Here is a 15,711-nt window from a genome sequence, read left to right as displayed (position 1 = left end):
GTGAACAATATTGTATTTGTTTCCATGTGCTGGAACAGTGGAGTGACTTTCTATGTCTTCACTTCTGAACTTTCGAAAATCAAATGAAAAGTTGATTTCTAATATTTTTCGATCTCTCCTCTTAACAAATCATCTTTACAAGAAAATTGATCATTTTTAACTGGCGGAAATTGATTTCTTTTAACACCATGGATCTCAAAATGGCAAATAATAAATAGATATTTAAAACCAGCAACTTGCTATCTTTTAACTGGCAAATTAATGGTACTTATGTGCGGAAATTGATTTCTTTTAACACCATGGATCTCAAAATGGCAAATAATAAATAGATATTTAAAACCAGCAACTTGCTATCTTTTAACTAGCAATTAATGGTACTTACATATCTTCTAAAACTGGATTATCTTTTTATCATGATTCAATAGGTTTCAAAACGATTCCATCAACAGCTCAACACCCGAGTGATCTAATCTGGATACAAGAGTGTTATACAACCGATCTAGCATGTACCATGGCATTGAAAACATCACATCTCTGAATTCTGAACCTACCATGTTGAACAAATTAATTTAAAACATAGGTGCACACCAGAGATAATCCCAATCTCATATCTAATGAAGACATCTGTTCAGCGAAGAACGAAATATGGCTATTGATAGTTTTCATAATTTAATTTAAATACAAATTCAAAAGATGAGCGGCGTGCAGGATTGGCCCCTTGAAAAAAACAAAGGAACCAATGAAAAAATATTCCGAACAAATACAAATTCAAAAGATGAGCGGCGTGCAGGATTGGCCCCTTGAAAAAAACAAAGGAACCAATGAAAAAATATTCCGAACGGGATGTTCGATTTTTTAGGGTCTGTGATCTTTACACTCTCTACATCGATTAGTAGATAGTTCTTGATTGTTGTTCTTCATGTTCAATTTGGTTCCCGAAGTATCACTTTCTTTCTGTATCAAATGTTAAATCTAAGTTTATCGAAGCCGCTAATCTCAGATTCCTTTATCTTTAAGTTGGGGAGATGTAAGATCTCGTATATGAATTCCAAATGATGATGGTCACCGTTGAAGATTCTCACAGACTTGAAAGTAGAAAAACACTCATACAGACCCATCTTCACTTTTTGATGAAGACAAGTGTGTTCTTTCGAAATTGTTTCCTTTTTGATTGAAATTTCTATTCTATCGCACAAATCTCTTCATAAAATTATATGGAAAATATTTTCAAGAATTGTCTGGAAAAAATGGAATATCTTGAAAGAAATAGATTCGTTCTTTGGAATTTGGAATGTTTTCAGAGAAATTTCCACCCCTTTCTCCTAATCTTCGAACTTTATGTCAGAACTTGGAAACTCGTCGTTCAACCTGTCTTTTCTTCTACGTTTCTACATTATTGAACTTATTCAAAGGTACCCATATCACCTACATATTTTTCATTCAAAGCTATGAAGAAAGAAAATCAATCCACTTTTCTTCATCGGTGAAGATTCAACTCTCATCATCGATAAGTAATGAAGTTACTCCTTGTATTATCGGTCTAACGACCATTTTCTGAGGCTCAAATCTCACCTTTTCATTATTCGATCCAAAAACTATTCAAAGGTACCCATATCACCTACATATTTTTCATTCAAAGCTATGAAGAAAGAAAATCAATCCACTTTTCTTCATCGGTGAAGATGAAGTTACTCCTTGTATTATCGGTCTAACGACTATTTTCTGAGGCTCAAATCTCATCTTTTCATTATTCGATCCAAAAAGAGGAAAAGTTTACTCATAATTAAAAATCTTTTTCCTATAAAAGTCAGCTTTTATGGCGTTAGTACAGTTCTTGTAAATCAGAACTCAATTACGCAGGAAAAGTTTACTCATAATTAAAAATCTTTTTCCTATAAAAGTCAGCTTTTATGGCGTTAGTACAGTTCTTGTAAATCAGAACTCAAGCGTAAAATTTTCGGTTTTCCGTTGAAGATGTGCCAGAAGACATCCAGGAGGAGCTGGTTGAGCTTCAAAATGATACAAATTTAAAAGAATCTTCCAGAGATACAGAGCTAGAACTTTTTGGGCCGCCAAAGCTGTAAACTACACGATTATAAGGAGAGCGGTGCTTAGACACCTGATGCTGTTCAGTACCACTTATCTGAGCGAAAGAGGATTTTCAACGTTATTGATTATTAAAACAAAACAGAAACAAACTGATCGCTAGCGATGACATGCGCCTCGCGTTAGCCAACACAATTAAACCACGCATGGACATGCAAAAATCTCATTGAGGCAGTGTAGGACTGTAGGTGTATCTTGAAGTAAGGCTTTTGTTAATAAAAATAAAACAGTATGAGTTTTATTGAGAAATTTATCCATGGCGGATCAAAAACCCCTGGGTGTCAAAATATTTAACTGCTTCTTGTCCATGTTTAGATATAGGTATGAGTTTTATTGAGAAATTTATCCATGGCGGATCAAAAACCCCTGGGTGTCAAAATATTTAACTGCTTCTTGTCCATGTTTAGATACCTTGTTTACTTTGTCACTCATATGATATGATCGATGGGTGTAAAAAAGTGCTAAACGTTTTGTCATAGGGTCCAATTTCCATTAAATTGTAAAAAAAAGTCCTACGTTTCGTCATTTGCTAGACTTCACGCCGTGATGTTTTGAACGTTTCCATATACTCTGGCCCACATTTTTGAACGAACCCTCAAGTAACAACTCATGGAAACATGTATGAATTTAGAATTTATTTTCATTTCTAATCCAAATTCATTTATTTGAAAAACATTATTATGGATTTACTTGTAATATCCATTCTACTGATCCACTACCACTAGTATTCCGTGTAAATGCAGTCACTCGGAGACCTAGGTTCGCCTCCATTTTTAAAGAGTAGGTTAATGTTATTAGCATCTAGGTGTAGTTAAAATGGAAGACGAAGGTTTCATTGTGTTCCAAATTATAAAACCTATGTAAGCACTAGTAAGACTAACGCCTAGCTACTTATGTATGTATTTTAGGCACATATTTTTCAGTAAGGACGATATGGGCTCTAACCACGGTTATAAGAAAATGGAAAGCTTGAAATATACCTCCCTAGGTAGGTAGGCACAAAAAGGAGAAGCAAACATCTGTAAACAAGACATGTACCTTTGTAAATAGAAAAAATGGAAAGCTTGAAATATACCTCCTTACCTCCCTAGATAGGTAGGCACAAAAAGGAGAAGCAAACATCTGTAAACAAGACATGTAAATATGCTGAATCTCATACCAAAAATCAAGACGAAACAGCCTTTTCAAAAGGCGAGAATTTTTCTTCTTTACAGAGGTCTGCATTTCTATTGTATTTATTCTGCTCACACTTACGGACCTTGACGCGACTAGCAGAGTACGAATGCGTAGATTTTTTCATGCAAATTCTCTCTGGATGTTCCAATATTATAACCATAACAAATCCATTGACGTAATCGCAATTAATACAAGATTCATTATTAGAAAAGTTTAATTATGAAATACTCGTATTATGATCGTGGCTAATCCATTTCATAGCTTCTTGCTCCGTTGAAAGCTTTTGTATCCTTGTGTGTCCTTGATAGTTTCATATAAACGCAGCTATGTCTGTACGTATACAGTCCCCAGAGGTGTATCTGCAGCCTATATTTTATTATTTTCTTGAAATTATTATTTTGAATCCTTTGGGACCCGGCACACTGTCATTTATCATAAGTCGTCGGATCAAAAGGCTTGCTTCACCTTTGTCTTGGACTCTTTTGAAAATGGTCCTCTGTCCATTCTTTACAATACAGGTAAACTATTGAAATATGATCGATTCTATTGTTCTTAATTATGTTTTTTCTTGTAACAGCTATAACAGTTTGTGCTACTAGTTTTTCTTTTCCGTCATCAGATGTCGGGGGATTTGATTTTTCAATTTTACGAATTCTAGTCACAATGGTGCTGTTCGCCGACCTTATAACTTATGAGACCAATTGTATGAGAAAGATGAAAATGCTGTCTCATCATCAGTTGGCTTTTCATGTGTCATATTTCCTGTGACAAATGTTCTGAAATCCCCGGGGATTATATCCTCAAAATCCCGAGTTAAATAGTGTAACATCTGACCATGGTACATTGCAATAGGTACGTGGACTACTTGGATGATTAGTTCAGGGGTAATATAGGTGCCTAATAGTTGTACATAACTTGTGACGTTTCTTTGAGCAAATAAAATCATTGTGACACAGTATCATTGCAATTGGTTGACTCCAAAGTCTGACCTTCAAACAGAAGTTATGGTTACAGTATGTTTTTGCGACATTCAAAAGGACTTATCATCCTCCTCTTTTACAGACTTACTTTCTGCACAAACGGATAAACTCAGATTTCGACAGAAATAAAGAACAAGTTATTGAGGCTCTCCTGTGATTATAGTTGTACATAACTTGTGACGTTTCTTTGAGCAAATAAAATCATTGTGACACAGTATCATTGCAATTGGTTGACTCCAAAGTCTGAGCTTCAAACAAAAGTTATGGTTACAGTATGTTTTTGCGACATTCAAAAGGACTTATCATCCTCCTCTTTTACATACTTACTTTCTGCACAAACGGATAAACTCAGATTTCGACAGAAATAAAGAAAATCGCAACCAGCTTTGCTCAGACCTCTCAAACAAAACTTTCTCTAATAAGGAAGACACCAATCTTCTCAAGAGGTGGCTAAAATATGTGTAGTTTGTACATACGACACATATCCGTACGCTAGAGACCATCTCGTGGATAACAAAAATGTTTACTAGCTAATAAATTCAAACAATTATCATAAAACAAAGAATTTAACGACCAGAACTAAAAAGTTATTTGCCAGTGTCTTTATACTGCATCTAACATAACACGTACGAGATGTGATTTTTATATTCCTTTTGTCTTACGCTAAATTAATCATTTAATTAGGAAAGGAAGAAAAACGTTTTAAATTATAAAACCTATGTAAGCACTAGTAAGACTAACGTCTAGCTACTTATGTATGTATTTTAGGCACATATTTTTCAGTAAGGACGACATGGGCTCTACGAGATGTGATTTTTATATTCCTTTTGTCTTACGCTAAATTAATCATTTAATTAGGAAAGGAAGAAAAACGTTTTAAATTATAAAACCAATGTAAGCACTAGTAAGACTAACGCCTAGCTACTTATGTATGTATTTTAGGCACATATTTTTCAGTAAAGACGACATGGGCTCTGACCACGGTTATAAGAAAATGGAAAGCTTGAAATATACCTCCTTACCTCCCTAGATAGGTAGGCACAAAAAGGAGAAGCAAACATCTGTAAACAAGACATGTACCTATGTAAATAGAAATGCTGAATCTCATACCAAAAGTCAAGACGAAACAGCCTTTTCAAGAGGCGAGAATTTTTCTTCTTTACAGAGGTCTCCATTTCTATTGTATTTATTCTGCTCACTTACGGACCTTGACGCGACTAGCAGAGTACGAATGCGTAGATTTTTTCATGCAAATTCTCTCTGGAAGTTCCAATATTATAACCATAACAAATCCATTGACGTAATCGCAATTAATACAAGATTCATTATTAGAAAAGTTTAATTATGAAATACTCGTATTATGATCGTGGCTAATCCATTTCATAGCTTCTTGCTCCGTTGAAAGCTGTTGTATCCTTGTGTGTCCTTGATCGTTTTATATAAACGCAGCTATGTCTATACGTATACAGTCCCCAGAGGTGTATCTGCAGCCCATCCATTGTAACGCTCATTTAAGACCGGTTTTAGCGTCACCTATGTTAAGCTACGCCGAGCAAGGCCAATAAATGGATGGGTGACTTAAACCTTATATTGGGTTAAAGGGAGAACGGGCTCTAGTCTTGATTTTAAATCATTACATGAAAGTAAAATCAAAAAATCAAATCAAGAATAATATTACACTGAATATTAAACAAATTAGGTAGGTACATAGGTACTGATCGAATAAACTACGGGCTAAATAATTCCCGGAGGGACGGGCCCAGCTTGTTTCATGCAAATTCTCTCTGGATGTTCCAATAGTATAACCATAACAAATCCATTGACGTAATCGCAATTAATACAAGATTCATTATTAGAAAAGTTTAATTATGAAATACTCGTATTATGATCGTGGCTAATCCATTTCATAGCTTCTTGCTCCGTTGAGAGCTTTTGTATCCTTGTGTGTCCTTGATCGTTTCATATAAACTCAGCTATGTCTATACGTATACAGTCCCCAGAGGTGTATCTGCAGCCCATCCATTGTAACGGTTTGAAAGTCACTTTGAGAACTCACTAGCTAAAGCCATCATCAACATAGTGACAAAAGTTGTCATCAAACTTGATCTTAACATTGTACCCACTTGGAATTCAATTTTGTCCGTGATGTTTTGAACGTTTCCATATACTCTGGCCCACATTTTTGAACGAACCCTCAAGTAACAACTCATGGAAACATGTATGAATTTATGAATTTAGAATTTATTTTCATTTCTAATCGAAATTCGTTTATTTGAAAAACATTATTATGGATTTACTTGTAATATCCATTCAACTGATCCACTACCACTAGTATTCCATGTAAATGCAGTCACTCGGAGACCTAGGTTCGCCTCCATTTTGAAAGAGTAGGTTAATGTTATTAGCATCTAGGTGTAGTTAAAATGGAAGACGAAGGTTTCATTGTGTTCTCAATTTTGTCATTTTCATCGATTTTCGTATCATATGTTTTGCCCTTATTTATGTCTATTATTTGACTATAAAACGATTTTTACAGAGATTTGTTTCTGTGTTCTGGATCGCCTTTGTTCTCAAACTATGCAGAGAAATAGAGGAAGTTGCTCCAGTCCTCAGTGCCTTGGGTGATAACGGTTGTATTGAGTCTATGATGTTTCAGAACAATCGTTTCCTCTTGCCAGAATGGTCTGGATATTGGAACTGTTAGAAATGTCCTACATACCGATAAGAAGATTTTCAGCGCAAAATATTGGTCCGGATTTTCCAGCATTTAGCAACCGACCTTTTTCGGTTCATTCTTTGTCATGAACTCAAATTCGAGCAGTGTAAAAATTAAAAATCCCCCAGGAACAATCGAACTATATTTCTCTCTTGCCAAATTTCTCCTTTTCTTCTCTTGGCGAAGCCGCATTTCTTTTGAGTCTACTATAACTTTTCATAACCCTTTCTTTTCTCGAGTCTTTTGTACCGAATGTTGTATTATTGATGTTGAATTTTTTACCTATTCGGCCTATTCCACCTTTTTGATAAATGATCTTAAACGACACATTTCTTTCTTTTCTTTTTCTCCCCATATTTGAAGTTCTAAAGGATGTTCGATTTTTTAGGGTCTGTGATCTTTACACTCTCTACATCGATTAGTAGATAGTTCTTGATTGTTGTTCTTCATGTTCAATTTTGTTCCCGAAGTATCACTTTCTTTCTGTATCTGATGGTGTTTGGTGATTGCTGTTACTGTGAAACAACATGAAGTACTTTCAAATCTACATTATTCATTTTGCCTTCTACAAGATCTGAACATTTCTGGCTTACAATGTTTAGTTGTGTTATACATACAGGGTATCAAAAATTTACGTACCACGTTCAAAGGAGTGGTTAATTGGGTTAAAAATCTCTGTACATGCGCAAAAACGGGTTTTATTCAAATAACGTTCAAGAGTTCAATTGATTTTGGTTGTAAAAACTCTCTATTGAATTATAACATGGACTTACTATTGTTTGTTTCCAGGAGACATTGATCTTGAAGTTGGCGCATTCAAAACGGAATGCAAACAAGAAGATGACCCGGATTTTCTCCTAGTCGGGGATGAAGAGCCGCTTAACCTGTTCAACTACTTCAAGGACGAGTTTCTCCTCAACAATGCGTTACAACCGTTTGAGCTGAATGACTGCTGAGTGGTTAATTGGGTTAAAAATCTCTGTACATGCGCAAAAACGGGTTTTATTCAAATAACGTTCAAGAGTTCAATTGATTTTGGTTGCAAAAACTCTCCATTGAATTATAACTTGGACTTACTATTTTGTATTTCCAGGAGACATTGATCTTGAAGTTGGTGCATTCAAAACGGAATGCAAACAAGAAGATGACCCGGATTTTCTCCTAGTCGGGGATGAAGAGCCGCTTAACCTGTTCAACTACTTCAAGGACGAGTTTCTCCTCAACAATGCGTTACAACCGTTTGAGCTGAATGACTGCTGTGCACAGGTACTTAACGGGTTAAAAGCGGCTGTTGGGCTTCAGTTATTAACTAGTCTAACGGTTAGCTTCTACTGCGGGAAAGTCACAAAAGAGTCAAAAGATCTAACCAGATTGCTGTGACATAGGGCATTTATTATAGCCGATGGCCTTACCTATACCAATGCTATTCGCTTCTACATTTCTTGCCCTTTTTGGGGTTTCAAAGCTGTAGCGCGGGCGTGTAATCTTGTGGTTTTTGTTCTGAAAGCCATTTAAAGGGGAGAGGTCCGTTCTCATAAGTTCTTTGATGTGATAGCACGTATTAACAACTGAAGAATACATAACCATGGCTGGTGAACCTAAAGACTTTTGGTTCCTTTGGTAACTTAGCGTAACGACATGAGCAACTAAAGTTAATAGGTCAGAAGTCAAAAGTATACTTATTAAAAGTTATTAAAAATAGATATTCATTTCAATACACTGTGCATATTTTCTAATGGTTTGTCATTTCCATTTCACAGGGTGCATCGTCCACGGATTCCATTCAAATTAAAGAGGAAAAGGAAGAAAGCAAGGAGCTTGCCGAGTTGGATCTTCTGTTCGAGATGATGCAAACAGCACAGTACCACCACCATCCTGGTGCTCGCGCCTACCATCAGGTAAGACTTCTACCGAAAAAATCCAAGGCTGTTATAGAATAATCCACCAATAAACAAGACTGTATTGGAACTGCTGGCACTGTGCCCAAGGTAGGTTTTTTTTTTTTTTTTTTTTTTTTTTTTTTTTTTTTTTTTTTTTTTAGGGTTTCCCCCCCTTAAAAAAAAAAAAAAAAAAAAAAAAAAAAAAAAACTGACTTCCATTTGTTGTTGACGCACTTTTAACATGTTGCTGAATTCTAAATTGAAACGTCCTTGTCAGTGAATCAAGTGACTGGTTAAACATTGATGCTTAGCAGTTTGGGAACAAGGCCCGAGAGTTTATGAGTTTTTCTCAAGAACCTACTTACGTCCGTACAGTTTTGGGTTGACTACTTTCTCTATCATGTGTATAGAGATGTTGGTAGTGGTATTATAGAGATAGGCAACTCTGGTAGTAAAATATTGACAGGGAGATTGGTTTCTTTGTCTCTCTGGGAACAGTCACCAGTCTGAAATAACTTGGAGTGTTTCACTACGGGGTGATGGCTTCTTTGATTCTCTATTTATTCTTCTATCTATTTATGTGAGCTTGATTTTAAATATTTCAATGCAACAAAAAGAAGCTCCATAAAGCTCACTGAAATAGTATTCCAATTCATTTTTTCTGTGCATTAATATTTGAATAGCATTCGAAGTGTCCGCGGCGGGGGTATAACTAAAATTTATTTGCTTTGCAAACAAATGGCGTTAATAAGGGCAAAGTGAATAACTTACTCGCTAATTCATTAACCCATAAAATACATAAGACCTTGTTGAGCCTACCAGGGTATAGGGACTTTTTAGTCCTATTGAAACAGGATAAACACTGTATATTCTATTCTATTGAGTCACCCCGTAGCACTTGTGCTGATGTTAAACTATAGTTATTAATTTTAAACGACACCTCTGTGTATTACAATAATAGAGAAGTTATTAGTTATTGCTTTATAATAGCGGAGTTCTTGCAGACTCTCAATTTGTTTGAACAATTCATTTGAAATTTCCCTTTCACTCAATTGTTTTTTGCTTCGCCTAGTCTTCGAGATGCTTAGAACAAACGACATATTATATTAAAAAATAAATGGAAAAAAAAAATCTCCAGATTTCTTGATCCTGATTTGGGCGTCTAGCGAGTTTAGAAACCAACTAGCTCCGGTCCAATCATGTTAGTTATAAAATGCAAATAACTTCTAGATCCATATGTTTAGGAGATATAGTAAAGGAAGGGGCAAAATTTGGGGCAAATCAAAAATCCGCGGTATCTCCTATAAGCACTCTTAGAATTATGTGCTTTAGTGCTTTTCAAAACAAGTGGACCTTGTAGGAATTTTAGAAACTTTAATGCTTCAATGTTCATTATCCATCATCATCAAAACTCTTGTTACTTGAACTTGTAGCGTAGTGGGTACGTCTAAATTATCTTGGTAATTATCAACTGTTTGCTGTTGTTCGTACGCGATATTCTAGTGTGAAAAAATAAGGTTTGATGTCTACTATGTACCTATTGTGATCTATTTATGATTTATGGGAATAATTTTGTTGATATTTAACTCTTGAGATAATTAAAGTATTAATAATGTATTCCGTCTTAATTTACTTGCAATATTTAAGCTTAGTATGTGCATTTTAAATTATCAAAGTACCCTGGACTTTTGTCGGAGAAAATCAATAGATACGTAGGTCAAAGTTCAGCTTTTGCTCCTGAAATTTCTTATACGCACAAAGGTTGTAGAACAACATACGTACGAGAATTTATTGACACATCACTACGGACGATGGAAAATAAGTTCAATTAGATTTATCTGTTTAAAGTGGGTTGCCTTACAAAGTTACAACCCCAGGTGGTGTGTATTGGCTTTGGTCAATCACTTGATAGGACTTATCAATGAAACAAGTCAATCAGAATAGACATTTTCTGCAGGCAGCTTCATCCATCTTTATCTTTAATGTTAGAGGCCTAATAATATGTATTGGTGGACATATTTATGTACTAATATAGATATTGTTATTAGTGCAACACATTTTTCAGTTAAAAAGACAACATGGCTTGCAAAAGAAGAAATCCCCAACCAACAACAATGCCTTCTTCATAATCAAGGTACGGGTATTTTACTAAGCCGTTTCACTTGCATTTTCACAAATCATATATGATTAATCGGCTGATTATGTTTTGTACAATCTATTGAGAATAAGCCTGTCCATCCATCAGTTGCGTATTGTTTGCTTGAAGCTTTTCCTTGCATATCTCATATCGAAAGGAGATTTCTTCTGCACATCCTCTCTCTTGTTTTGATCATTTTTCTTCCAGCTAGAAGACTCGAGTTGATGGGAGTTTTGCCATCTCCACTAATATTGAAATAGAACATACTGAGAGACAGGAGTTTTGTCATCTCCACCAGTAGAATATACGAGGAACATTAATATGGGAGTTTTGTCATCTTTACTAATTTAAAGGACTGTTTTACTTTACCATGCTACTACGAGCTACGATTCCATCGACTTGTTGAATGCAATTTCAGGCAAAGATATATCACAACAATATTATCGCATTCACATTTCAACAGTTAGTCAGTTACTATAAAGATATTCCACACCACCTCAAAGTCAAATAACGCCATGTCATGAGACTCAAAATAAGGACCTACCCTAACTACCAAACATTTGCAAGTAATCACACACACTACGCACTACAATCAGAACTATACAGGATATGACAAAAGTAATACAAGGCAAAAAGCAACAGTAGATATTCTAGTCGTCGAAACAAGTGGTTCCTAATGTTTGACACCCTGTTTCATTTCAAATCAATGCTGCAGACCCCAACCAACAACAATACCTTCTTCATAATCAAGGTACGGGTATTTTACTAAGCCGTTTCACTTGCATTTTTACGAATCATATATGATTAATCGGCTGATTATGTTTTGTACAATCTATTGAGAATAAGCCTGTCCATCCATCAGTTGCGTATTGTTTGCTTGAAGCTTTTCCTTGCATATCTCATATCGAAAGGAGATTTCTTCTGCACATCCTCTCTCTTGTTTTGATCATTTTTCTTCCAGCTAGAAGACTCGAGTTCTAGGTCAGTAGAACTCTGTTGTACTCGTAAGATCCTAGCGAATTCTTCATTGTGAGAAACATGAAATATTTTGCAATGTCATCATCTCCTCAGACTTGGAGCCTGTTCACAGTTAAAGCGTGTTTTCTTTGAAACGTCGAGTTTTTGAGTACTACTTGTGGCCCAAGCTTTATCTTGTAATTTGGGTAGTATAAAAGGCTACTTGATTTCAGCTATTTAGTCTTATTACATCCAACATGTTGCGTTCTTGCTCTTTTCGATTATAATAAGATACACCCAGCAAACTTATGAAGGGAAATATTGAAAAAGTCCCTCATGTCCCTATGAAAAGAAAATTTGTGCACCTGAAAATCATGTGCGGTACTGTCTCCCTTCCGCGGGCGCCGATAACAGTCAAACCGGCAACCTGCCCATCCATACCTTTACTGCCTGCCAGACTATACCGGGCTATTTGAAAATAGGAAGGTACCTAAAGGAAATGAAACAGCTGAAGTGAAGAAAGCTATAATGGGAAGGAAAACGCGATTAAAGGAATAGGGGGGAAAAGGTCTTATATATGTAGTACAAAAGAAGTTGGTTTGATAATTAATTTAGCACGGTATACACAGTGTATCTATCATGTTGACGAGCTCCTAGTCGTCGCCTTATAAATAGTTGAAATTCAATTTGGTTGAAATGTTCTTCATCCAGCAAGAAAAATAACGATGACTCGACATTTTGTTTCGGAAACACCAAAACCTACAACACGTGAGAACTCTGGTAGCTTGATGCGAAAATATTACGGTGCCTAAATTTGTGTTCTTTCTTTGTTTTAATCATGATGGACAAACACGACAATGACACTAGTTCTGCCGGAAAATGTATGCCTCGAAAGAGGTCATCTGACCGCGGTCGAGAATCAAACCAGCAACCCACGCATCAGTCGTTATGGATCACGAAATGTTTTCTAATTTCCTATCTACAACCAAAGTAATTCCAGACAGAAATGTTCGATTCAAAGGAAATCTAATCATCAGATTTTTGGCCCGAACGGGGCATTGGCACTTTGTCCTTTGATTCATCGTATGGGCCCTTCCTTTGTTTCGCCAAAACTCCTGAACGAAAGGAAATGTGTGTCATATTAACTTCTTAGCTTGAACTTTTTGGGTCTGGACATTTTTTATTTACAACGAAAGTTTAACACTCTGGGATCTCAGTAGCCGTTTAACCCTCTGAGTAAGTTCTACAGTTCACTGAACCACCAGTCACAAGGGTAATGAATACAAAGAACTTTCTTTCCATCTTTCTGATTCAACTTCCGCCGTAAATCCATACCATACGATACCTCCTAATTTAGACTGAAAAAATTCCATATCCCGACACCCAAGTCAGAACAAAGTTTAATAACCCAAGTTACCCAACCCTGTATTTTGAACCCAATTTAAGAAACGATAATTATACACTTCTCGAGGTTAAAAGAAACGATGTGATTGGTAGAGAGCGAAGAAAAAGAAGGCGGGGTATTAGAAGTTCTTATAAAAAAAAAAATATCCAGTTCAAGCAGTCAGGTATATAAAAAAAATATTATTTGTTAATATGTAATAAATGGTTTAGGTGGCTTTTGACGGTAATTGACTAAATAAATCAAGAACTTGCATTTGTTAAGTCAGTGAGACCCCGCTCTATAAAGACAGGTATAATCATAGAGTACACACCTAACCTATTAGAAGAGCTAACGTTAGATTGCCTAATTGTAGTCATACGTTGGTTTTGCAAAAGCTCATCAATTTTGTCATTTTCATCGATTTTCGTATCATATGTTTTGCCCTTATTTATGTCTATTATTTGACTATAAAACGATTTTTACAGAGACTAAGTCCTTATACAAACATGCAAGGATGGTGTAGTGTTAGAAGAGCTAACTTTAGAGTCTATGCAAAGTGGCCAAAGTGCTTAAAAATGTTCTTTTAGTGTTCTGTGCTTATATTTTTTCTCACAGTGGCTTTTGACGGTAATTGACTAAATAAATCAAGAACTTGCATTTGTTAAGTCAGTGAGACCCCGCTCTATAAAGACAGGTATAATCACAGAGTACACACCTAACCTATTAGAAGAGCTAACGTTAGATTGCCTAATTGTAGTCATACGTTGGTTTTGGTTGCAACAAAAGCTCATTTTTTTATGGCCAAAAGAAGAAAAAAATCCATGCATCAATTGTTTCGAAAGGCCGAACCATAAACTTCCGAGTTATATGTTGTCAATTTTCCCCATAGAAAGTTCTCTATGAAACTAAATCTTTCCGTAATATCCTTACAGTATTTTTTTTTATGATTAAAGTTGCGCATTCACCATCTGTGTTGTCTTGGTAGAACTTTGTTTTATGGTGGTTTAATGTGCTTGAATTGTTCAATGTAACAGCGCGCGGTGTTCTGTTTCAGGTCGGTGCATTGTTTTATTATTATTATTTAATGAACATTGCTGGTGTTTGGGATTCTTCTTCTTCATTTATGTTTCTTTCAAATACTTTGATGTGTTTCTCTACTTTTATACAGAGTGGTATTCTAATTCTTCTATTTCCTCACATAACAATGTTACCATCCGGCTTCCGCCAATACGAATATAAAGCTATCTTGGCCGCGTTCTACAAAGACCAAAACGTTTTCAGTGATTATGTCCAGATAAAAATAAAAAGATCCTTCGTGGACCTTAATAGGCAGGCTCGATATTATTCTTATGAACATTTTGCTGTTGGGATCACCGTGTATGCTTTGATGTGTCCATGTATAATGTACTTGTGTTGTTTCGAACTTTGAGTACCTACATTGCAATGAACAGTAAAGTCCAACGTCTTATCTAGACAGTTTGTAAAGTTCTACAACATGGTATTACAGGTTCCTGCGAGAGTTAACAGTAAAGTCCAACGTCTTATCTAGACAGTTTGTGAAGTTCTGCAACATGGTATTACAGGTTCCTGCGAGCGTTAGTCTTTTGGTATCTCTTATGAACATTTTGCTGTTGGGATCACCGTGTATGCTTTGATGTGTCCATGTATAATGTACTTGTGTTGTTTCGAACTTTGAGTACCTACATTGCAATGAACAGTAAAGTCCAACGTCTTATCTAGACAGTTTGTGAAGTTCTGCAACATGGTATTACAGGTTCCTGCGAGCGTTAGTCTTTTGGTATCAGGAAATTCCCAAAGTAGCCCAAATGTTCACCAGATTTTCAGCAGCCCTCAAGGAAATGTCAGATATTAGTCCAAAAATGAGCTCATTAGTCAGGTAAATGATCTAAACTTATAAGTATAAAATCAAATGTAATGTCCCAAACGAGCACCAACAATATGTGTGTTGCCAAGCTTTTTCTTCACCAACATACATTATTTGACTAACATTGTTAGCTGGAACAACAGTAAAGTCCAACGTATTATCTAGACAGTTTGTGAAGTTCTGCAACATGGTATTACAGGTTCCTGCGAGCGTTAGTCTTTTGGTACCAGGAAATTCCCAAAGTAGCCCAAATAATCACCAGATTTTCAGCATCCCTCAAGGAAATGTCAGATATCAGTCCAAAAATGAGCTCATTAGTTAGGTAAATGATCTAAACTTATAAGTATAACATCAAATGTAATGTCCCAAACGAGCACCAACAATATGTGTGTTGCCAAGCTTTTTCTTCACCAACATACATTATTTGACTAACATTGTTAGCTGGAACCGAACGTACCCAAGCCTGTTGAGCATCGTGTGATTTTTTACA

The 15,711-nt window shown here is 35.8% G+C and overlaps 1 protein-coding gene across 1 annotated transcript in view; it reads left to right on the top strand.

Annotated features, from left to right (window-relative positions):
- LOC103505452 (segmentation protein cap'n'collar) overlaps window positions 1–15,711 on the top strand; it is a gene marked incomplete at its 3' end in the record, with an annotated part of 78,893 nt that overhangs the window by 29,299 nt on the left and 33,883 nt on the right. Inside the window, 2 exon segments of the mRNA XM_017442366.2 lie at window positions 8,072–8,244; window positions 8,739–8,876. Of these exon segments, the coding sequence (XP_017297855.2) occupies window positions 8,072–8,244; window positions 8,739–8,876 (311 nt within the window).

Source organism: Diaphorina citri, unplaced genomic scaffold (genome assembly GCF_000475195.1).
Source record: "Diaphorina citri unplaced genomic scaffold, Diaci psyllid genome assembly version 1.1 scaffold9, whole genome shotgun sequence".
Classification (NCBI taxonomy): domain Eukaryota; kingdom Metazoa; phylum Arthropoda; class Insecta; order Hemiptera; family Psyllidae; genus Diaphorina; species Diaphorina citri.
Note: the sequence above shows the minus strand (reverse complement) of the source record. Positions and strands in the feature narration are given on the sequence as shown.